Source organism: Callorhinus ursinus, unplaced genomic scaffold, assembly GCF_003265705.2.
Source record: "Callorhinus ursinus isolate GAN/ISIS: 27379988/994484 unplaced genomic scaffold, GSC_fseal_2.0 scaffold1, whole genome shotgun sequence".
NCBI lineage: Eukaryota > Metazoa > Chordata > Mammalia > Carnivora > Otariidae > Callorhinus > Callorhinus ursinus.
The window spans coordinates 61,434,035-61,458,231 of record NW_027397063.1 but is presented as its reverse complement, the minus strand read 5'-3'; the positions used below and the strand labels follow the sequence as shown (position 1 = coordinate 61,458,231).

Genomic DNA, 24,197 nt, shown 5'->3' with positions numbered 1-24,197 from the left:
CCACATCGGGCTCCCTGCTCAGTGGAGAGCCTGCTTCTCCCTCTCTCACTCCCCCTGCTTGTACTGTCTCTCCTCTCTCTTTCTCTCTCTGTCAAATAAATAAAATCTTAAAAAGTAAATAAAAAAATGTAGCTTTTATTTTACATTGCTGCCTTTGGGGTTTGAGTGTCAGGCAGTTAATGATGACTACTGGGGACGTGTATGTGAGGGTAGGTCCAAAGACGAAGGAGGAATCACCAGCCCCTATAGGAATAACGAGCTTTGATTAAAGCCTGTGGTGCTGATTGCAGAACCTGTTTCTTTCTGTCATTCTGTCCTTAGTCTTGAGGACTAATTAGTCTTGGCCTAATTTTTTTTAATATAGAAATCCTCATCATAATACTTTAAAAACATAAAACTTCTCAAAAAAGCCTGGCAAGAGACATGTGTGTATTTGCTAAGGCAAAAAGAAGGCTTGAATCCATGGAGAAATATACCCTAAATGGAAAGTCTAAATAGCATAAACATGTTGTGTCTCTCCAAAGGAATTAGTAATTATAGATCTGATGTCTTCCAGTCCCTATAATAATCCCTCACCATGCTCACTAGATTAATCTGTATTCTGTATTTTCCATTTTTTCTGAAGTTATATTACATTATTTATAATTATTTCAGAATGTCCTAGATAATATTTTTATATATAATATAAATAAAATACTTCCTTCAACTCCTCATGCAGTGGTGAATGGGGTATTGTATCTTCATGTCTTTTTTTACTGAGGTATGGATTAGTGAAATTGCATTGTTGTTGGCAGTACCTTTATTCAAAATGCCACCATGGAGTGAGAATGTCTGTACTATCGGGCAGTTCACTTAACCTCTCTGGACTTCAGTTTCTTCAACATGATCTTTATTTACCCCAGGTTTGCCCTAACAGTAGTTCTAAGGATTGAATGACCTGGTTCTGAAAGTGCTTGGCTGACCATAAAGTCCTATGTAAATATTAGACATTATAGTTACTAGCTATCTACGGTGATCTAGGACCAGTTTAGACCAAAGAGTCCTGTCTTGCTAAAGAGAATTTTTATTAATCCTGTAGCTCTTCAGGTATCCACTACAGATTAGGTGCTGTGGTACTTTCCTTCAATCCTTACATGTAACTTTCTAACTATTTTTGCATAATATATAAACTACAACCAATCTTCCTTAAGTCATTTTATAAAGATCACAAATGTTTTATTTATTTCTAGATGTATATGTTTCCAATTCCTTTAGCAAGTTGCACTGTTGTGATAACTTTTAAGTTTTGTACAATGGCACGTGTATTTTTCAGTGGTGATCTATAATGACCTATGCTTCTTTGCTGACCAGCTATATATTACAGACTAAATATGTTTATGTATGGTAATGTGGCAGTGAACCAAAACCGAGGAAAGACTAAGCCACTGGTAAGAAAAGTCCTGCTTCTGCAACCCGAGTAATGGAATTAATTCTCTCCAACAAGCCTGAGCTTGTGAAAGCAATGATCATCCTTTATTGATATTTGTATTCTTAGTATCTAGAACACTGTGTGACATTCAATAAATGTTTGGTGAACTAAACCCAAATGAAGTAGATGTAGTGACTTGTGATAACAGCAGATGCTCTCTTAAGAGTACATTCTTCATAGAAATAATAATAATAATAACTTTTATTTAGTCCTTTGTAATAATATTTGTGCAAATCCTTAGCTTATATTTTTCGATCTTTATAGCAAATCTGTGAGGTAGGTCTTGTTAATCTTTTTTTTTTCTTTAACTTACGAGGAAGCAAGTTGAGAGAAGTTAAGCAAGTTAATTGAAGTCACACAGCTGCTAGCAAATGATGGTGCCACGTTGTCAGTCCACATCTGTTAAACTATAAAAATAGCCATGTTTTATGCTCCTCACTGCACTCTACTGACTCACAGTTCAAGTTCCTGCTACAGAAAAGGCACTTAAACATCTGAGTCCATGTTATGCTAGGTAGTTTAAGGAGATTGGACTTTCTGACAGGGCATAACTGGAACCTGGCTGGCAGAACTCTGCCAGGCCTCCTGAGGGCCATATTTATTCATTGGGTAACCATCTGTCCTGGTTTGCTTGTGACTAAGGGTTTTCCTGGGACACAGGACTTTACGTTCTAAAACCAAAAAAAAATCCTGAGCGAACCCAGAAGTTGGTAAACCTGTATGCCTCAGTTTAATGTTACCAGTTTAAACTCTGAACGAGAGTGAGTATGTGGAGAAGCTAAAGGTAACAAATAAAGGAAATAAATAGCTTAATGCAGAGATTCTATTAATTCTGTTTATGTTACCCACTTGAAAAATATCACAGTAAATTTAGGCTTATCTCAATTGGCCACTTGATAGAATAAACGTTATATAGAACAATATCCTCTAGAAATCGGAAAATCTTTACTTGAAAAAGATACATAATATTTTAAAATACTTTTCAGTAAATCTTGAAATATACATACTTCTTTTGGCAGCTGCAGAATTTTGTAAGTGTGGCTTAATGTATAATTTTATTAGAAAGCTTTTAAAATTGGGTACCTCAGCCTGACTTTGCGGTGATAAAACATATATAGTACCTATCTGTAAGTTCTGGACCCTAAAACAAGCATAAAAGCAGACCTATCACATAGACGATTAAATAAGACATTCTACTTAAATAACTAACAGTTTGGAGATATAGATGAAGGGCAAATGGATATTCATTGTATTACTCTCCTAACTCTTGTATAGATAGGAATTTTTCCAAAGTAAAAAGTTGGTAGAGATTAACTACTTTTCCCTTAGAAAAGTAAATTTTTTTTAGTTTATGTATTTGCTTATTTATTTATTTATTTTTAAGTAATCTCAGCATCCAGCATGGGGCTTGAACTCACGGCCCCAAGATCAGGAGTCACATGCTCTTCCAACTGAGCCAGCCAGGCACTGCTAGAAAAGTAATTTTAGAATTCTGCTGGGAGACTTTTTTTTGCTAAATGATCTTGATGGGGGAAGGTGGGGAAAGTGAGGAAGCTAGCCAGAAGGCACTTGTATTTTTGGATCTTCATAATCAGACCATATTTAGTACATTGGACGAACAGATCTATGTATTAATTACTACATTCAAAGTAAAATCTTTATCAATAAAATAAATGATGTTACAAAGACTTTCTTTTATTCACGTAGGGTTTTTTGTTTGTTTTGTTTTTAAAGATTTTATTTATTTATTTGACAGAGACATAGAGAGAGCCAGAGCACACAAGCAGGGGGAGTGGCCGAGGGAGAGGGAGAAGCAGGCTCCCCGCCGAGCAGGGAGCCCGAAGTGGGGCTCGATCCCAGGACCCTGGGATCATGACCTGAGCCGAAGGCAAGTGGCTTAACCAACTGAGCCACCCAGGCGCCCTGATTTGTTTTGTTTTTAACTGACATAAATCTTTCACTTTATATAAAGGCATATGAGTAGGAATGGTTAACCTCATTTTATGGAAATTAAAGTTATGTGCATTAACTATGTAAGAATATATGGAATACAAAATTCAGTACTAGAAAAGCACTATTTTAAATTTGTACCATTGAAAGTTGCTTTTCAACCCCATGCTTTTTAAATAAAATACTAATAGACCATTTTTTAAAAATAAGCCTTGTCATGTTTTAGGTGTCTAATTAAGCCAACTTTTATTTTTTTATATTTTTTAAAGATTTTTTATTTATTTATTTGACAGAGACATAGCGAGAGAGGGAACACAAGCAGGGGGAATGGGAGAGGGAGAAGCAGGCTTCCCGCGGAGCAGGGAGCCCGATGTGGGGCTCGATCCCAGGACCCTGGGATCATGACCTGAGCCGAAGGCAGACGCTTCATGACTGAGCCACCCAGGCGCCCCTAAGCTAACTTTTAAAAAGTATATTGAAGAACAAGCAAAAACTATAGCTATAAAACTTTTCGAAGAAAGTGGAAGAATATCTTTGTGACGTAGAATAGGCAATGATTTCTGAGGATACAGAAAGCAATAACCATAAAAAAAAAGACATGATAAATTAGATTTCAGCAAAATGAAAAGCATCTCCTCATGAAAAGAAAATACTAAGAAAATGGATATGCAAACCACAGACTGGGAGAAAATACTTGCAATGTGTATATATATGACACATATATATATGACAGAGGACTTATATCCAAACTATAAAGGGTATCTGCAACTTAATGTTAGAAAGACAAACAACCCAATTAAAAGTTGGACAAAAGACTTGATTAGATACTTGACAAAGAAAGATATACAAATGACCAATAAGCACTCCAAAAAGTGCTCAACATCATCAGTCATCATGGAAATGTAAAGTAAGGCACAAGACATTATTACACACCTACTAGAATGACTAAAATTAAAACTGACAACACCAGATGTCGAGGGGGGTGTGCGGCAACCAGTGCTCTCCTACACTGCTTACAGATCTGTAAAATGGAACATCCACTTGGGCGAAATATTTGGCAGGTTTTTAAACAGCTTTATTGAGATACAATGTACAAATCATAACATTTATCTATTTTAAGTGTGCAGCTCAGTGAATTTTGGTAAATGGATGCAGTCATGAGACTACCAACACAAGACAGATAGCAGTTCCATCACCCATGTGCCCCTTTACACTTGATAAGTCCTTTCCCCTTCACTCAGCCCCGGGCAGCTACTGATCTGCTCTTAGTCACTATAGTTTTGCCTTCTCTAAAGTTTCATATAGATGAAATCAAGCATCGTATAGTGTTTTGTGTCTGGCTTCTTCGCAAACTATTTTTGAGATTACTGGTATATTTAGAAATGGGCAAAAGAATGGACCTTTCACAAAAGGAAGATAAATGGGGCACCTGGGTGGCTCAGTCGGTTAAGCGTCTGCTTTCAGCTCACGTCATGATCCCAGGATCCTGGGATTGAGCCCTGCATCGGGCTCCCTGCTCAGCAGAAAGCCTGCTTCTCCCTTTCCCTCTGCCTGCCCCTCTGCCTACCTGTGCTCTCTGTCTCTCTGTCAAATAAATAAATAAAACATATCTTTAAAAAAAAAAAACAAAAAGAAGATAAATGAATGGCCAATACCCACACAAAATGGTACTCAATATCATTAGTCATCAGAAAAATACTGAAAGGTGTATCTCACTGATACACGTTTCACTCACCAGGATAGCTGAAATGAAAGACTGCCAACACAAGTGTTGGCAGCTGGAACTCAGATACATTGCTGGTGTGAATGCAAAATGGGATAGCTACTTTCAAAAACAGATTGGCAAGTCTGTTTGTTTGTTTTTTAAGTTAAGCCTACACTTAACAAATAATTTATCCATTCTACTTGAAGATATTAAAACCATCAAGAATTTCACTGACATGGTGCTGAGCAAAAAAAGCCAGATTAAAAAAAATACATATGGTTCCATTTTTTGAGTTCCAGAGTAAGCAAAACTAATTGTATTACTTTTTTTTTTTTTTTAAGATTTTATTAATTTATTTGACAGAGGCACAGTGAAAGAGGGAACACAAGCAGGGGGAGTGGGAGAGGGAGAAACAGGCTTCCTGCCGAGCAGGGAGCCCAATGTGGGGCTCGATCCCAGGACCATGGGATCATAACCTGAGCTGAAGGCAGACACTTAATGACTGAGCCACCCAGGCATCCTAATTGTATTAGTTTTTTATTGCTGCCATAACAAATTACCACAGACTTAGATTTTTAAACACAAATTTGTTATCTTATGGTTTTGTAGGTCAGAAGTCCAAGTCTTGGTCTCATTAGGCTAAAATCAAGATGCTGGCAGAGCTTTGTTCTTTTCTGTAGGCTCTGAGTAGGATACATTTCCTTGCCTTTTCCAACTTCTAGAGAAACTGTCCACATTCCTTGACTCTTAACCAAAAGTCGTCTTCAGGCAGCGTTGCATCACACTGACCTCTTCTGCCTCCCTCTTCCACTGTTAAGGGCCCTTTTGATTACATTGTGTCCATTCAGATAATTTACATTAATTTTGGATCAGCTGACTAGCAACCTTATTTTTACTTCCAACCTTAATTCCCCTTTGCCATGTAAAGAAACATTTATAGGTTCCAGGGATTAGATCTTAAACATCTTTGGGGACTGTTATTCTGCCTTTCATACTAATTTAAGGAGAAAAAATCAGGATAGTGGTTATCTCTTAAGAGCACACTGTAACATGGTGAGGGGAATTGCCTGGGAAAGGGTTGTGTGGGAATTTTCAGGCAAAGTAGAAATGTCCTACATCATGAGAGAGGTGTATATTACAAAGATGGATTCATTTGTCAAGTATATAGCTAAGGTGTATGCATTTCACTGTATATGAATTTTACCATTAAAAGTACTATGGGGGGGGCACCTGGGTGTCTCAGTCATCAAGTGTCTGCCTTCTGCGTTCGGCTCAGGTCATGATCCCGGGGTCCTGGGATCGAGCTGGGCTCCCTGCTCTGTGGGAAGCCTGCTTCTCCCTCTCCCACTCCCCTTGCTTGTGTTCCTTCTCTCGCTGTCTCTCTCTGTGTCAAATAAATAAATAAAATCTCTAAAAAAAAATTACTATTGGCGGTGCCTGGGTGGTTCAGTCAGTTAAGCATCTGACTCTTGATTTCAGCTCAGGTCATGATCTCAGGGTCATGAGATTGAGCCCTGTGTCGGGTTCCATACTGGGTGTGGAGCCTGCTTAAGATTCTCTCTCCCCCTCCCCACTCACTCTCTCTTAAAAAAAAAAAAAAAAAGAATTGAGGGGGGGCACCTGGGTGGTCAGTCAGTTAAGGGTCAAACTCTTGATTTCAGCTCAGGTCTCTATCTCAAGGCAGTGAGTTCAAGCCCTGTGCTGGGGGGCATGGGAAATGGGTTAGAAGCATAGATGAAACAAGAATGGCAGTGTTGACATTTTTGAAACTGGGTGAGTGCTATTATATTAGTATACTAGTATACATTATACTGTTTATTTTAGTTCGGAATTTTTCATATTAAAAAGTCAAAAGAATGCCCATTTAATTCTAAATAAGTTAAATCACTAAATGCCATGATAATGTTTATTAGTAAAATTGCATTTAACTTATTTTAAATGTTAATTTTTAAAACCTCAAACTACCCAGTAACAACTAGAGTCTCTCTTTGGCAGCCATGAAGAACTGTACTCAGGTCGCCCTTATGGAGCTCTTGATTCAGGTTTCAATAGTGTGGACAGTGGTGATAAGAGATGGTCAGGGAATGAAGTAAGTGTTTTCTTTTATTCTGCATGTTGTAACACCTGATTAAGAGACAATAAAATGATGAAAACAAAGTATCTTAATTGGATTCAGTTTCTCATTACATAAAATATGGAAAAGCCAAGGAAGAGGTAAAAATCCCACAGAGTACTGCCATCCAGAAATGATACTCTGTTTCTTTGCCATCTTTTTATCATGTGTTTTACATGTTTGTTACCTTATTGTCTTGTATAAATAGTTTAATATCCTAGAAAGTCAAATGGGAACTGAGCCAATTACAACTGAAGCCTAAAGTTTGCAGGGTGACCTTAAGCAGAGGTTGCGGAAGGGGTGCTACGAGGTGAGAAAATAGGACTATAGGTTGGTGGGTAATAAGACAGGAACCTTAGTGAAGACTATTAACATGCTCAAGATAAATAATTTTCTTAACTAATTACATATTTTCCTCTTGTATTTATTATTATGCTTTCTTTTTTTATGTTAGAAGGTAGAATATTTTAGCTCTCAATGGGTTAATTGATGAAATAAGCTGTTATTAGCAAGACTGATAACCTCCTATTTGTAGCATTACTTCATTCATTCCAAAGCAAATTAACTTTAGACCACCGTCCCTTTGAAATTTGGAAAGCTTGTGTATGTATCAAGGGGTATGTACATAATCACATCTGTATCCATGCAGATACATATATGTAGATACTTTAAATTCCTGTTTATTTATGGAGTGATGTATAACCTTCCATCGCTTTTTTTATTATAGTAAAATAAATATACATAACATAAAATGTACCATTTTAACCATTCTTAAGTGTACATTTCAGTGACATTAAGTACATTCAAATTGTTGAGAAACTGTCACTACTGTTCATGTCCAGAACTTTTTTGCTATTTCTTCTTAAATGTAAATTTTAGTGAGTTTATATTATATCCTTGCTTTCAATACTATGTTGTCTAAAGTTTGAAATTACATTTTTAAATGTTACTGCTTTTTTTTTTTAAAGCCTACAGATGAATTTTCAGATCTGCCTCTTCGAGTAGCAGAAATCACTAAGGAACAAAGACTGCGAAGAGAAAGCCAGTACCAGGAGACTCGCAGCAGTTTAGTAGTAACAAATGGTGGAGGTGAGTGGGACTCCCAACCACAACCAGAGTCTTTACAGTCACTCTGGTGTGGGTTTTTTTTGTTTTTTGGGGTTTTTTTTAAAGATTTTATTTATTTATTTGAGAGAGAGAGAATGAGAGATAGAGAGCACGGAAGGGAAGAGGGTCAGAGGGAGAAGCAGACTCCCTGCTGAGCAGCCCAACATGGGACTCGATCCCAGGACTCCAGGATCATGACCTGAGCCGAAGGCAGTCGCTTAACCAACTGAGCCACCCAGGCGCCCCACTCTGGTGTTTTTAAGTGGTTGTTTTCACATTCGTCTCTTTTGTTTGTGTATCTGTAGCTTCTCCAGCTTTTCTTTTCTTTTTTCTTTTCTTCTCTTTTTTCTTCTAAAGATTTTATTTATTTATTTTGAGAGAGAGAGAGAGACAGCGAGAGAGGGAACACAAGCAGGGGAAGTGGGAGAGGGAGAAGCAGGCCTCCTGTGGAGCCGGGAGCCAGGAGCCCAACGTGGGGCTGGGATCATGACCTGAGCCGAAGGCAGACGCTTAACAACTGAGCCACCCAGGCGGCCCTCTTTTCTTTTCTTTATTTGAGAGAGATCACGAGCAATGGGGAGAGGGAGAGGGAGAAGCAGACTCCCCGCTGAGCAGGGAGCCCGATGCGGGGCTCGATCCCAGGACCCCGAGATCATGACCTGAGCCAAAGGCAGATGCTTAACAACTGAGCCACCTAGGCACCCCTCCAGCGACTTCCTCTTCTCATATGATTGGAAAAAAGTTGTTCTCCATTGGGATTAAATTTTAATTTCTCTAAGTTTTCAGGCTTGAAGTTAAAATACAGTGTTTTTTTATTTCTCTCATTTTTATTTTGGAAAGAAACTTCATTAAAGACTTTACCTGGTATAGATCTTTGGTAATCTTGATTTCATCATGATTCTCTTTTGAAGTACTGTTTTCCTTTTTTAAGATTCTCCCTGTGGTCATCATTTGACCACTTCCTGGAATTCAGTGCATTTCTTGACATTCACTTTTTCATTCATCTTGGATTGTATTCCTCAAGGGCATCTGAATCTAAGTTTTCTTTATTTTGGTATTTAAAAATACGTAATTTAAATTTAAAAATTCTTTTAATTTGTAATTTTTTTAGGTTTCATTAACAGACAGAGCTATTTCTGCTGCTTTGGGCTTCTGGGCAGACTTCTGATTGTAACATTCTATTCAGTCTTGCTTTAGTTTGAATTCCCAAATCCTAATGTTTATTTATTTATTTTATTTATTAAATTATTTATTTTATTTATTTTTTAATGTTGAGTGTGGAGCCCAACATGGGGCTTGAGCTCACAACCCTGAGATCAAGACCTGAGCTGAGATCAAGAGTTGGATGCCTAACCAACTGAGCCACCCAGGCGCCCCCCCCAAATCCTAACATTTAAATATTGAGGGCCAACTGTAACGGAAATATTACTTTGATCTAGAAATCTGTCTGACAAGAGCTTTCGTATTTTTTTAAAGTTTTTACTTTAATTCCAGTTAGTTAACATACAATATTAGTTTCAAATGTACAATATTAGTAATTCAACACTTCTATACATCACCCCGTGCTCATCACAAGTGCACTCTTTCATCCCCCATCACCTAAATAACCCACCCCCCCCATCCAGCCTCCCCTCTGGTAACCATCAGTTTGTTCTCTGTAGTTAACAGTCTTTTTCTTGGGGCACTTGGGTGGCTCAGTTGGTTAAGTGTCTGCTTTCAGCTCGGGTCATGATCTCAGGGTCCTGGGATAAAGCCCCACATTGGGCTCTCTGCTCATCGGGAAATCTGTGTCTCCCTCTCACTCTTCCTCTGTGCTCTCCCTTTCTCTCTCTCAAATAAATAAAAATAGAATCTTTTTTAAAAAAGAGTCTTTTTCTTGATGTGTTTCTCTTTTTCCCTTTGCTTGTTTTATTTCTTAAATTCCACATGTGAGTGAAATCATATGGTTTTGTCTTTCTCTGACTTATTTCGCTTAACATTATACTCTGTAGCTTCATCCATGTTGTTGCAAATGGCAAGATTTCATTCTTTTTAATGGCTGAATAATATTCCTGTGTGTGTGTGTGTTTATGTGTACACATATATACACATCTTTATCCATTCGTCCATTGATGGACACTTGGCTGCTTCCATAATTTGGCCATTCTAAATAATGCTGCTATAAACATAGGGGTGCATGTGTCCCTTTGACTTAGTGTTTTTGTATTCTTTAGTTAAATACCTAGTAATGCAATTGCGGGATCATAAGGTAGTTCTATTTTTAACTTTTGAGGAACCACCATACTGTTTTCCACAGTGACTGCACCAGTTTGCATTCCCACCAGTTGTGCATGAGTGTTCCTTTTCTCCACATCCTCGCCAACACCTGTTGTTTCTTGTGTTGTTGATTTTAGCCATTCTGACAGGTGTGAGGTGATATCTCATTGTAGTTTTGATATGCATTTCCCTGATGATGAGCGATGATGAACATCTTTTCATGTGTCTCTTGGCCATCTGATGTCTTCTTAAGAGCTTTCATCCTTGAATGATGATTCCAATTAAGTGGCTTGCTCTCTTTTTTTCTTACCATTTTATATTCTTTTGTACTCCTGTTACCATTCCATTCACATTTTAGTGGTTTTCTTTTTAATTTTGCTTTCATATGAGATATCTTTTCCCTTAGTTCATTTCAGACTTAAAATATTTTTGTCTTGATCTGTGCTGTCCAGTATGGTAGCCACTAGCCACGTGTGGTTATTGAGCATTTGAAATGAGGCCCTTCTGATGTTTTTTTTTATTTTTATTTTTTTTTTTTAGATTTTTTTTTTTTATGTATTTATTTGATAGAGGGAGAGAAACAGCGAGAGAGGGAACACAAGCAGGGGGAGTGGGAGAGGGAGAAGCAGGCTTCCCGCGGAGCAGGCGGAGCAGGGAGCCCGATGTGGGGCTCGATCCCAGGACCCTGGGATCATGACCTGAGCTGAAGGCAGACGCTCAACGACTGAGCCACCCAGGCGCCCCTGATGTTTTTTTTTTAAAGTTTTCTTAATTTAAGTAATCTTTACACCTGACTTGGGGCTTGAACTCACAACCCTGAGATCAAGAGTTGCATGCTCTTCCTACTGAGCCAGCCAGGTGCCCCTGAAATGGAGGCCTTTCTAAATTGAGATGTACTATAACTGTAAAATACACATTGGGTTTTGAAGCCTTTCCGGGGGGGGAAAGAAAGAATGTAAATTATCAGTGATACTTTATATTAATTATATGCTATAATGACACTATTTTAGATATATTAGACAAAGTAAAATATATTATTAGAACTAATGTCACCTTTTCTTTTGACTTTTTTTTAATGTGCTACTAGATAATTTTTTATTACTTATATGGTTCACTTTTATGGCTTGCATTCTATTTCTCTTGGACTGTACTTATCTAGGTAGTATGAAAAGGTGATACTGCTTTCTTGAGAAGTAGTCATAAAATAAACCATTTATTTAGTCACACAAATTGTAGCTCATTGAAAAAAATGCATTTATATACCTGGTTTCTAATGTGGGTATAGACCTTTCCATCCTTTTGCCTGTTATTATAACTCTAGTAACTCAAAATTTGTTTTTATTTATTAATGGCCATTATGGAATTATTTAGAAATAAATGAATCAGAGGGGCCTCAATACCTCTGTTGGTTAGGTGTCCAACTCTTGATTTTGGCTTAGGTCATGATCTCAAATCTCAACACAGAATCTGCTTGAGACTCCCTCTGCTCCTCCCCCTGCTCTTTCTCTCTCTCTCAAATAAATAATTGAATCTGAAAACAGAGAAATAGACTTCTCTGAGTTCATTATTCCCAGCAACTGCAACTTTTAGGTAGTCTGTAGAACATCATACAATAATGATTGGGGTTTAGTCTCTGGAGAAACCTTAGAAAGCTTAGTAGCAAGGTTTTTCTTTCCCTAGTATGCCATTTTAACCAGCTTTTTTTTTTTTTTTTTAAGATTTTATTTATCTATTTGACAGAGACACAGTGAGAGAGGGAACACAAGCAGGGGGAGTAGGAGAGGGAGAAACAGGCTTCCCGAGGAGCAGGGAGCCCAGTGCGGGACTCGATCCCAGGACCCTGGGATCATGACCTGAGCCAAAGGCAGGCGCTTAACGACTGAGCCACCCAGGCGCCCCCTTTTTAACCAGCTTTTAAATATAGTTACTTTTGGGGACATGTGGCTGGCTCAGTTAATGGAGCTTGCAACTCTTGATCTCGGGGTTGTGGGTTCAAGCCCCAAGTCAAGTGTAGAGATTGCTTAAAACTAAAACCTTAAAAAAAAAAAGTTACTTTTTAAACTTAAAATAATGGGGCACTCCCAAACTTATTAGAATAAATAATGATGGGGCTATATCTTACTCATATGCCTCTCACCCCAAAGCATTTTGAGAAGCAAAAATTCTCAAATGATTCCATTCCATCCCCAAACTGCTACAAAATATCTACACTGCTGACCTCTAGAAAATAAATTTCAAAATAAGAAAATCATTGTTCTAATTATGAACACCAGTTACAGGAAGAGAAACAGTGGTCAGCAGCTGTTTCTTTATCTCTGAGTCCACTTTCCTCCTATCCTTTCTCTTTCATTTTGACTTGACTGTGTTAGGTTTTCTTCCTCCCATTTCCTTGAAGAGATAGGATTAAGCCCTCAAGCTAAAACAGGGGGAAAAATGTGAAAGAAGATATACCGCCCAGTGTTTAAAAATTACTCTTCCTCTCTTTGTGTCACAGACTCATACTGTCTTGTTTAAAGCAGTAAAGAGCTATCCAAAAAAAGAGCAATATTAGAGGTCTGTAATCCCATAATTACTATCAATTACTGCATTCTTTAGTCAATTAGGACTAGGATTTTTCTGGAACCTATTTTTGTGAGTGGCCATGGACTTAAAAAGAAAGGCTTACCTAATTTACACTTCTTCCCATTCCTCCCACTTTCAGAATAGAAAATGATAGGGAGAAGGAAAGAATGCAACTGAGTGTGTTTATTGGCTGTTGAATTTGACTCTTCTTTCCGTGTGTGTGTGTGTGTGTGTGTGTGTGTGGGTGTGTGTGTGTGTGTGTGTGTGTGTGTGGTGTGGACAGTGGAACATGATCTGGACCAGATCGACTACATCGACAGCTGTACTGCGGAGGACGAAGAGGATGAGATGAGACAGCCCAAGGGGCTGGAGCCAGACAGCCTCAGTTCCCAGTTTATGGCATATATTGAACAGCGGCGAATCTCTCATGAGGTAGTACACACTCTTAAGCCTAAATATGTTGCTGTCCCCTAGTAAAAACAGTTCATGATGGCATAAATTTCTGTCATATTAGTGATTTATGGGTTTAGGCCTAATTATTTGTTTTATAATGTTTAGCCCCAATTTTATGATTGAATTTTTCAGATTTATTGTAAAAAATTAGACAGTAGTCTCAAATAGGGTTTAGCTTTATTTTTCAAATAAAAAGATTTGAAAGAATCTTGAAGATTTCAGAATCTTGAAGAAGGAATAGGAAAAGCCCCTAAATGTAATGCTTTTCATTCGTTATTGTTCTTACCGTTTTTTTATTGTTACTAACTGGTACATCATAGCTTCATTAGTAATTATAAGAGTCGAACCAAACTGCAGACTTTGGAGCAACGTACAAACTTAACCATAGATTTTTTATAATGCATTTAATTATATTGGAGCTTTTATGCTAAGTCACACAGAATATAAATTGTTTGCCATTATAGTTCTTGGGTGTCTCTTATAGTGGAGCATTGAGTTGCCTTAGAAAACAAATGAGCATTCAGCCCACTGTAGAATCGCTGCCAATCCCCCAAGGGGCTCCAGTGGAAATTGCATTCTTCAGCATATCTAGTCAGCATAATGAAACGGCTTCACTTCAGTGTGTGTGATGTTAATGTCTGGAGTTGGTCCCAGGCTCTGAGCAGGGGTTATTTGAGAAACACTTGGGGCCTTTTTGGAGAGTGATGTATTTAGCCTTTTGGAAATAGAGGATAATCACTCAAGTGGGATGTGTTGTGGAGTGATATTACCATTCTTAAAAAAAAAAAAAAAATCCTCAGTTTTCCTGTCTGAAGGCTTTTGACCACAGTATTTTTTGTTGGTGTTCAGAAGACACTCTTGTATTTAAAGTTGGATAAAGATATTTAAATCAAAGTCCTGCAGCCCAGAAATAGCAGTGTACCAGGAGATTAATGAAACTACGTATGACTCAGGATATGAACATTCTTACTAGAACAAAGGGCAACTACTTTGCAAAAAAAGTGCAATTGTACATTGTAATGCACATTGTAATCTTAAAGGGAGTCTTTTTCCTTGTGGTCTTTCTCTTTGATCATTTTATGTATAGATGAGGTATTTCTACTAAAAGTAAAAATGCCTCTTATACTACTACTGGAAATTGTATCATTTTTTAATTCTTCAGGCATCCCTTACCTTTGATTTTTTTTTTTTTTTTTTAGATACCCTTTTTGGATAAGTTGTTTTCTATCCCTTAAAGAATACCCATTTTAATGATTATTTTTGTTGTTGAAATCAGATTGTATTGCTTCTGTAGATTCTCATTTGACAAAATAAATGCTGTAATAAGCTATAAGCCTCTACCTTTGATTTATAATTTTATTTCTCAGTATGTGGTCCATATCACTGAGGCCAATTGAATTTTCCTCAGTAATGTCTTTTTGAAATGACCCTTACCCTTTAGTTTATAAATAAATTAAATTGTCAATATTCTTCTTTTGGTTAACGCCATATTTTTACCATAAATAGAAATTAATTTTTGCTTTATCTTAATATTCCACCAATATCCCCAGGACTGTTTGTATCACTAACATAAGTAACAATTTATGATGAAGAATGTAATCTGCCAGGGGGCATCTGGGTGGCTCATTCGGTTAAGCGTCTGCCTTCAGCTCAGATCATAATCTCAGGGTCCTGAGATCAAGCCCCATGTTGGGCTCCCTGCTCAGCGTGTAGTCTGCTCCTCCCTCTCCCTCTGCTACTCCCCCCCACCCTCACTTGTGCTCTCTCGCATGGTCTCTCTCTCTCAAATAAATAAATAAAATCTTTTTTAAAAAATGTAATCTCTCCAATGATCTCCGTATTACTAGAAATACACAAAAGAGACTGAGCACAAGTCAGGGTAGGACAGGTGGGAATTCCTGTTCTGGATGGAAATTTGTACTAGATGGCCCCTAAGATCCTCTCAAGCTCTAACATCTTATCATTTAGTTAATATTACTGTATGGTCAGTGTAATTTATATAATACAGTGAGAAGGAAATCTACTTTTTTTAAGAGTGACTTGGTATAGTGTTTGGAATAGTGTTTTGTTTATCAAAGCAGTAATATAGCCTATAATGAATACTTTCATTTTATTTCTTCCTTTTTTAAAAGATTTTATTTATTCATTTGAGGGAAAGAGAATGAGAGAGAGAGCATGAGAGGGGGGAGGGTCAGAGGGAGAAGCAGACTCCCCACTGAGCAGGGAGCCCGACACGCAACTGATCCCAGCACTCCAGGATCAGGACCCGAGCAGAAGGCAGTCGCTCAACCAACGGAGCCACCCAGGTGCCCTAATGAATACTTTTAAACATAAAAATTCACATTTGAAAAAAAAATTCACATTTGAAGATTTTGTTAAAATATTTTTTAGTGTAATCTATAGATCCTTAAATGCCAAGTCGAATGTGGACTGTGCAGTCACAGTGTTGTGGATACATCTGTTAAATTGATTTATTTCTGCTTTTTTGGCCTAGGGTTCACCCATAAAGCCAGTACCTCTGAGGGAGTTTCAAAAAACAGAGGACATGAGAAGATATTCACATCAAAACAGGTTTGAAAAAACCAATTCTCCTCATTTGTTTCTGTCTTTAAAAGTCATTAATAAGAGCATGAAATGGTTTTGGTTTTGTGCAGACCTATGTATGATGAAGATGTTTAGACACTGTATTTAGAGCTGAGTGACAGTGTGCTTCGTGCTCATGTAATAGAAAAAGAAGTAAAATTGATTTATTGATTCTAAATTCAGATTGCCTAAACCATTATAATTATTTGATTTGAAGATACTTAATGACAGTGAGATTTTATGGTGATATGTCTGTAGTTATGCATAAAGAAGGCTAAATGAATTTCAGGAGTCCTGAATTTTTTTTTTTTTTTTTTGCTTAAACTTTTGACTAGAAACAGGGAGTTAGAGACAGCAATATGCATCCTCCTTCCTATCCCAACTGATGTGATCTTTTCACTACACTTAGTACCTCACAGAAGATTTCTAAAATTAACTTGACTACTTAGAGTACTACTGCTTATTCTTAAATTCCAAAAGTTTCTTGCCACACACAATATCATAATAGTTGAAAAATTCACAGCCTTTGGGTCCTTGCTTCCTCTCTGTTTTTATGAAGTCTTAAAGCAGTAGACTTGATAAACTTGTTCTTAAGCAACAGTAAATTTCCTTTGTAGAAAGTGTTGTACATAGATCTTCACTTATACTTGACGGGATAGTAAAATTGTTTAGGAAACTGAGATACAGATGGGTAAAGAAAATGTGGGGAGAATAGTGCAAGAAAAAAATCTCATAATTGGCCTTTTATAGTCTCATCAGTTAGTTCTTGGGGATTTAGTTAAATTTCATATCTTTGAAATTTATCTCAGAATGGCTTTTTAGTTGCCATGAGTCCTTATATTGAGGGTGTGGTCTTTTGAGATTCCTGTTTTGCACAGGGGTTTGCTAGTGTGTGTTCCCATTTTGGGTGTTTCCATGCTTTATCTCCTGTCCCTCTTACCTCCTGCATCCATCCAAGATCTCTAGAATTTAATAGAAACTCTCAAGATGAAAGCCAGCTTTTTTTTGTTTTTCTCAGTTACTTTATATATTAGTTTTCTAATACTCATGTAATAAATTACCACAAAGTTAGTGGCTTAAAACATAATATCTAAGTTTATAATATCTCAGTTCTGTAGGATAGAAATGTGGGCAAGCCTTCATTCTTGCCTTCAGTTTCCCCTTAGGGTCTCGTAAGCCAAAGTCACGGCACTGGCTGGCCTAGATTCTTACCTGCAGACCCTGGGGGAGAACCCACTTCCAGGCCCATGCGGGTTGTTGGCAGAATTCAGTTGCATATAGTTATAGTACTGAGGTCCCTGTCACTTTGCTGGTTGTCAGCTGGGACTCGTTTTTAGCTTCTGGAGTCTGCCCACATTCCTTGGTTCATAGCTTCCTCCATCTTCAAGTCAGCAATGGCGAGCCATTTTGAATCTCTTCTCCCATTTTCACTCTCTCTGATTTCCCTTTCTGTCACATCCCACAAACTCTCTTGCTTTCCTCTTCTGTTTTTTCCCCCAGTTTTACTGAGAAATAATTGACATAAGTCACTGCATAAGTTTAAGGCATACAGCGTGATGGTTTGATTTACATATATTATGAAATGATCACAATAGGTTTAGTTAATAGCCATCATCTCATATAAATACAATAAAAAATTTTTTTCTCCTTGTGATAAGAACTTTTAGGGTTTACTCTCTTAACACCTTGCCTGTGTATCACACAGCAATGCTAACTATAGTCATCATGTTATATACATTACATCCCTAGTACTCATTTATCTTATAGCTGAAGTTTGTAGCTTTGACCACTTCCCTCCAATTGCCCCCCCCCACCGCCGCCCTCTTCTGCTTTTAAGGGTTCCCATGATTACATTAGATCCACTTGGATAATTTTCCCATTTCAGGGTCAACCACTTAGTAACCTTAATTTCATCTGCAAAGTCCTTTTTGACATGTAACATATTTACCGGAGTAACACCAGGGGGTGGAAGTCATAGGGGCCAAAAATTACCTAACCTTAACCCAGCATTGCTGTTTTTACCACTTTTTTAGAAATTCTTGCTCTGCCAGCCCTGAGGGAATCTTCCCTTATTGGAGCCTGTGCTTTTAGACCTAGTAGTTTTGCATTTATATTCATAGTCACCCCACTATTAAGTGAAAGACTGGTGGCGCCCGGGTGTCTCAGTTGGTTAAGTGTCTGCCTTTGGCTCAGGTCATGATCCCACGGTCCAGGGACTGAGCCCCACATCGAGCTCCCTTCTCAACGAGGAGTCTGCTTCTCCCTCTCTCTCTGCTCCTCTCCCCGCTTGTGCTCTTTCTCTCTTTCTCTCAAATAAATAAAATCATTAAAAAATAAAAAAAAGGACAGACCTTGGATTCAAACTCCGTTACAACTAATTCTAAAGTCCATGACTTTAACCACTACCCCATGTTGCTTCTCCCAGACTAATCACAGTACTGGACTCATTTGTGTCTCATTCTTTATTGGTTATATCTCAGCCAGAAATCTTACCCTACCAATCCACTCTTCTTTTTTCTTGAAAAATCTTGACTAAGAATGTACTGCCTAGGAGTGCTAATAAGATAAAGGTTGGGAAGGATTAGTAAAAAATTTAAGGAAGTTTTTTTTCCAGCTTCAGTGTTATTTTAAACCTTGTCTAAGGGAGTTATTAAGTAATTTGTTCTATACCTTTAAAATAAATATAATTTATCTGTCAAAACTTTTTTAGGGGGTGGTATTTTAATTATTTTAGTAAAGGTAAGATATATGGCTATAGGTCATATAAAACAGGTTTTTTTTTTAAACTTTTTTTTGATGCTTGGAAATTAAAAAAAAAAAAGAATTTTGTGAATACTTCAAAGATGTGGAACCAATATAAGAAAAGAAAAGATATAAGAAGAGAAAGACAACAAGAGTGTGGCTTAAGTTTTGCTTTTTTACATATTACATTTTTTTCAGTTTAGGGAAGTATAAGGTAGGCCAGTGTTTCTCAATAGTAGAGTTCTAGCACCACTCTTCAGTGGATATTTGAAACATGTTTATTTGATTTGGGAATTGGTTGCCAAAATGATTATAGGTGTTACTGGCAGGCACCTATAATGTGCAGGACAATCTTGTACAACAAAAAAATTATCTGAAATGTTGTGACACTCCTATTGAGAACCATATTCATAGATGAAAAGGCCATATGGCATGAAGTAGCATGGTGGCACCAAGGAGCAACCAAGCTGTGATGGGCCAACATTAGCACCTGATGATTGGCTTGAGGGAGCTGTCTGTTCTCACTGCCACTGTTATTCTTCCATATGCCATGCTTCACTCTTTACTTCCATCTTTAACTTTTCACAGCTTAGTTTTTTCCATTGCAGGTAATTGTTTTCTTTATGTGTGCCCATATGCTTTTAAGTCTCCCTGCTCTTTGCTTTCTCCTTCCTACACTTTGCCTCTGTAGAGTGGGGAAGTGTGGTATAGTAGAAGCCACTAATCTCCAAGTCAGGGGGCTTGAATTCTAATCCAGGCTCTGGCCCAAGTAGCTATCATTGAACTTCTGAGGGCCTTAGTTTTCTCTCTTGTAAAGTTAGTGGCATGGACTCTATGATTTCTGAGGTACCTCCAGTTCTTGTAGGCTGCATACCTAGATGAGAAAACAGACTACTACCGAGTCAGATAAAGAATTACTGGCTGCATCACTTGGGAAAGTTACTTAACTTCCATGCCTCAGCTTCTCAACTGTAGAATGAGGATTATAATAGTTCTACTCCTAAGATTACATGAAGAATAATTGAGAAACACTGGGTATAAAATACTTCACAGGACATATGTAGTACATGGTAGGAGCTCAAAGATTGTTAGTTTCTATGTGCCTCTGAAAAACATTGCCCCCAAAAATGATACGGATTGTAGTTGATAAATGCAGAAGAGGTATTGATTACACATGTACATCAAGAGGAAAAGTCCCAATTTTAAAGAACAAGAAGATTCTTAAAAAGACCTTTTCTAAGAAGATCTCCGTAGGTTGGAATCTATAGAAAAGGCTTGAAGTAAGGAATTAGTATATGATATTGCTAGAGAAGAGATTCCATTGTGGGTATGTTTCTGAAATTGGGTAAGAGTCCTGAAAGCCAGGTTGAAGAATTTGTATTATTATTATTAGTTGGTAATAAGAAACAACTGGAGCTTTGGGGGATTTGTTTTTATTTCCCTAGTAACATACTGATTTAATGCATTTAAATCAGCCTGACAGGCTAGTAATCATAGTTTAAAATTTCAGGTCCTAAATGTCACAACGTCACTGCTCCCAACATTGTTAGGTGAGACACAAATGAGTAACAGACTCTTGAAACACTAAATCCAACTCAGGAAAAAGATAAATACCGAAATGTAAGATTTAGCACTAATAAAACGAAGAAGCAACTTTTACTGTTTTTTTTAAGCATCAAATCAGGTTTCATCTCTTTCTTAAAAATAAAAATCAACAGAATATGTACTTTTATTATTAAAATTGCTCTATCAGTTGAAAGTGGGAGTTAAGAATGCTTTATAAGAACAGTTATCAAGTTCTGTCATCTTCCAGAATTCTGTGGATAAAATGACTTTGTATATAAAATGATCTCCTTTACACGAATCTTGTTTCAATCATGCTAATAAAGAAGATAATTATGTATGCTGTAAAGAAATGATACCGTTTGAAAAGTGATCTCAAATATCTGTCTGGTCAGCACTGGCTGACATAGACCATTGTTAGCTATCTGTAGCTTGATCAGTGATATCGTCACGTGAAATGTGAGTTGAAGACATCAGGTATTCCTGTAGCTTAATTTAATGACTTGGGCTCAGGTTTACAAAATGCAGTCAGTCTTTCATTGCTGACCAGACAATTTGCCTATTGATTAATAGCAGGCTACATTAACAATAAAATTTTACTTAGTTTTTATATATCTGTCTATTTTATCAAAGAATTTTTCTGTCTTTTTTTTTCTTTTTGGGTCAGGGTTCCAGTTGAGCCATCTTCTGTCACGTCACTATCACCAAGTCACAATCAGGTAAAAAAAAAATTTTCTGTTTTAGTTTTGATTTTTTTTAAAAACTAAGATGATTTTCTATTTTCCTAACACTTAAATTACCATTAATTGCCAGATACGTGTAAATTTCACTACCTGTCTCCTTCAAAATACAGTTGATATAACATGTGCACCTCATACTTGCTAACAGTGTTTTTAGACACCGGACAGACAGTAAATCTTTACCGACATGATGGCTCTATAATACATACAAGAACAAGAACACAGTGCAAAGATGGGAAAAGATGAGTAGTAAACACATTGAAAGAAATGCTAGGTGACTGCAAAGTAGAAATTGCTTGGGTCAGCAATAGTTTCCTGAATTGATTCGGAATATTGGCAAGTTGACCTTTAGCCCCACTTGCATGTGCAAAATACTGTTGTTCTAGTTATCACATGCAGACTTGGAACTTCATCGGAGAAGAGAACAGTTAGTAGAGCGAACTCGGAGAGAGGCCCAGCTTGTTGCCCTACAGTATGAGGAGGAGAAAATAAGGACCAAGCAGATGCAGAGAGATGCTGTCCTGGACTTTGTCAAGGTGAGATTTTTGCCATATTTCATTGAAATTCCTAATGTATTTTAGAAGTAAGTGCTTATTTGTTTTGCTGAGGCTATCAGTGTTCATCTTAAAGTGTCAGCTTTCTTATGTCACCATAAGGAATCTTGAGCAAGTAGTGTAATGGTCTCCTACTTGTGATTAGATGAATTGTCCTCCTGTAGGTAGACTGAGAAGTGATCATCTTGTTCTTAGGACAATAGTCTCTTCCTCTTCATTAGCAGTCTGTCTTTAGACATCTCACTTTACTGTCCAGCTGCCATTTCCTCAATCTCTAGTACCTTAATAAAGATCAGTAAGACTGTGAAAGTGCCATGTAAACCTTAAAGTGCCATGCACATGTAAACTCTTGTTACCCAAGCCCGTCTCTAACTTCCTCACTCTGCTGAGCACCAAATTTTTGCAAGGTTAACAGGCTTAATACTTCAGAGTCAACTTTGAGTCTTCCCTTTCTTTTCTGTCCACACCTACTCAGGTAACAACCCCTCTTAATACTTCTTTCTTTTTTTTTAAATTTACAGTCTCTACAGTAGCATCTAAACCTGTTTCTTTTCTTTTCTTTGTTATTTTTCTTTTCTTGCCTATATCACTTAAAGTCTTTTTGTTCGGAAATCACATTGGATTTTTCCCTTCATGATTAAATACCTCTTTATATTTTTGTCTAATATCTGTCTCTCTCATTTATCTGGAAGCCCCATGAAGACAGGGAATATGTTTGTCTTGTTTATTTACTGCTACATCCCTAGATATTAGCAGGTCTTAGCCCATAGTAAGGCTCAGTAAATATTTGTTAAAGGAATGATTGAATGAATGAGTCACTCTTGTCTTCTAAAGCTTTCTCTCTTGTGTTTCATAACTCTAGCCAAAGTCCATCTTTAAGTACCAGACACGTGATAAAATTCTTTTTTTTTTTTTTCCAAATGTATCACACCCAGAATGATGCTCTCTGATGCTCAGACAGGATGACAATTTCCCTAGGCTAAATACTCAGCTAGTTAGTGGCAGAGCACAGGTTCTGATCAAGACAGGCTGAACAGAAAATGGAAATAAGGTTGGCAGAAAATGAAAAGTTTCTTTAAAAAAAAAAGGGTGGCTCCAAACCCTAATCTGTGACCACAATGCTATATTGACTGTCAGTAAATAATGACAGCTAACACATACTGTATCCTAAGCACTGTTCTGTGCATTCTACAATAATTCGTTCATTTAGCTTGCCTTCTGTAGAAGCCACATAGCAAGTAAGAGACAATCACATTGTAGATGGTCTTGATTAATTGCTAAATTAGAGTTTGATCTTGATCTGTTAGGTAGAAGAGAACAGTTAGAAGTTCTAAAACAGGAGCAAAACAGAGGAGAGATACTTCCGAAAAGCTAATCTACTCGTTTTAGAATATGTTAGAAAGAAAGAGATGAGGTAAATGAAATAGAGAGTAATTGCAATAATTAGACTAGGGTGCAAAATGAAGGCATAGAACCAGGTGATTTCTGAGGTTCCCAAAGAGAGGCAGTGTTACACAGTGGTAAAAGCTTAGCCTCAGAAATAATCTGAATTTGAATCTAGCTTAGCTACTCATTATGTGCTCGACTTTGGGAAAGTTACTGAGTCATTCTGTGCCTTTAATTTCCCTATAGGTGTGATATTTAGTTGTTAAATATTAACTCAGAATTATTATGGGTGCACCTAGTACTTTTACTAGTGTGGTGAGTGCCGCACCCCCTACCACCACAATGGATTTTATAAATTAGAAATTTGAAGAGAAGCATCTTTATGTTTTATACATAAATGTACTGAATGTTGAATAAATCGTTGAAGATGAGTGAAAAAAAAGATCCCAAAGCAGGATTTTGAGGCTAACAGAATAGTTTGAAAAAGGAGGCTAGCTTTGTGGAAAGAATATAGGATTCAGAGTCAGAAGATGTCAGTACAAATCTCAGTTAGGCTACTTGCCAACTTTGTGAACTTGCACATATCATTTAACCTCTCTTGTCCTTAATTCTTTTATCTTTAAATAAATATGATTATGATGTTTGTTTATCTCCGAGAGTAAGAAGAATCACTTAAGATAATATATATAAATGGTGATTAACATAACAATAAAAAATTTTAAAAAGATAATATGTATAAGAATACAGTGTAAAACAGTGACTATAGAGATGGTATAACATTATTATTTGACATAATAATAGAAATTAGCAAATTGGGGAAAAGAGCCAGTTAGCATGGGAATTTGTGGGTGTGTTTTTGAGCATGTTGAACATAAGGTGACAGTGGGTTTCCAAATAGAGTTTCCACAGGCAGTTGAAAATGCAAACCTGAAAACTGGCTGAGAGGGAAGAGGTAAAGGTGTTAACGCTAGACAGAGAGAGAATGATTTCATTGAGAGAATATAGTGAGAGATCA

General features: G+C 37.2%; 1 protein-coding gene across 7 annotated transcripts in view; it reads left to right on the top strand.

Moving 5' to 3' along the window:
* LRCH3 (leucine rich repeats and calponin homology domain containing 3) overlaps positions 1-24,197 on the top strand; it is a 114,403-nt gene that overhangs the window by 60,173 nt on the left and 30,033 nt on the right. For all 7 annotated transcript variants that reach the window (XM_025875710.2, XM_025875729.2, XM_025875716.2 and 4 more), the window contains exons 7-12: positions 7,119-7,212; positions 8,205-8,325; positions 13,445-13,593; positions 16,109-16,185; positions 21,170-21,221; positions 21,629-21,778. In XM_025875710.2, the coding sequence (XP_025731495.1) occupies positions 7,119-7,212; positions 8,205-8,325; positions 13,445-13,593; positions 16,109-16,185; positions 21,170-21,221; positions 21,629-21,778 (643 nt within the window). The remainder of the gene's footprint in view (positions 1-7,118; positions 7,213-8,204; positions 8,326-13,444; positions 13,594-16,108; positions 16,186-21,169; positions 21,222-21,628; positions 21,779-24,197) is intronic.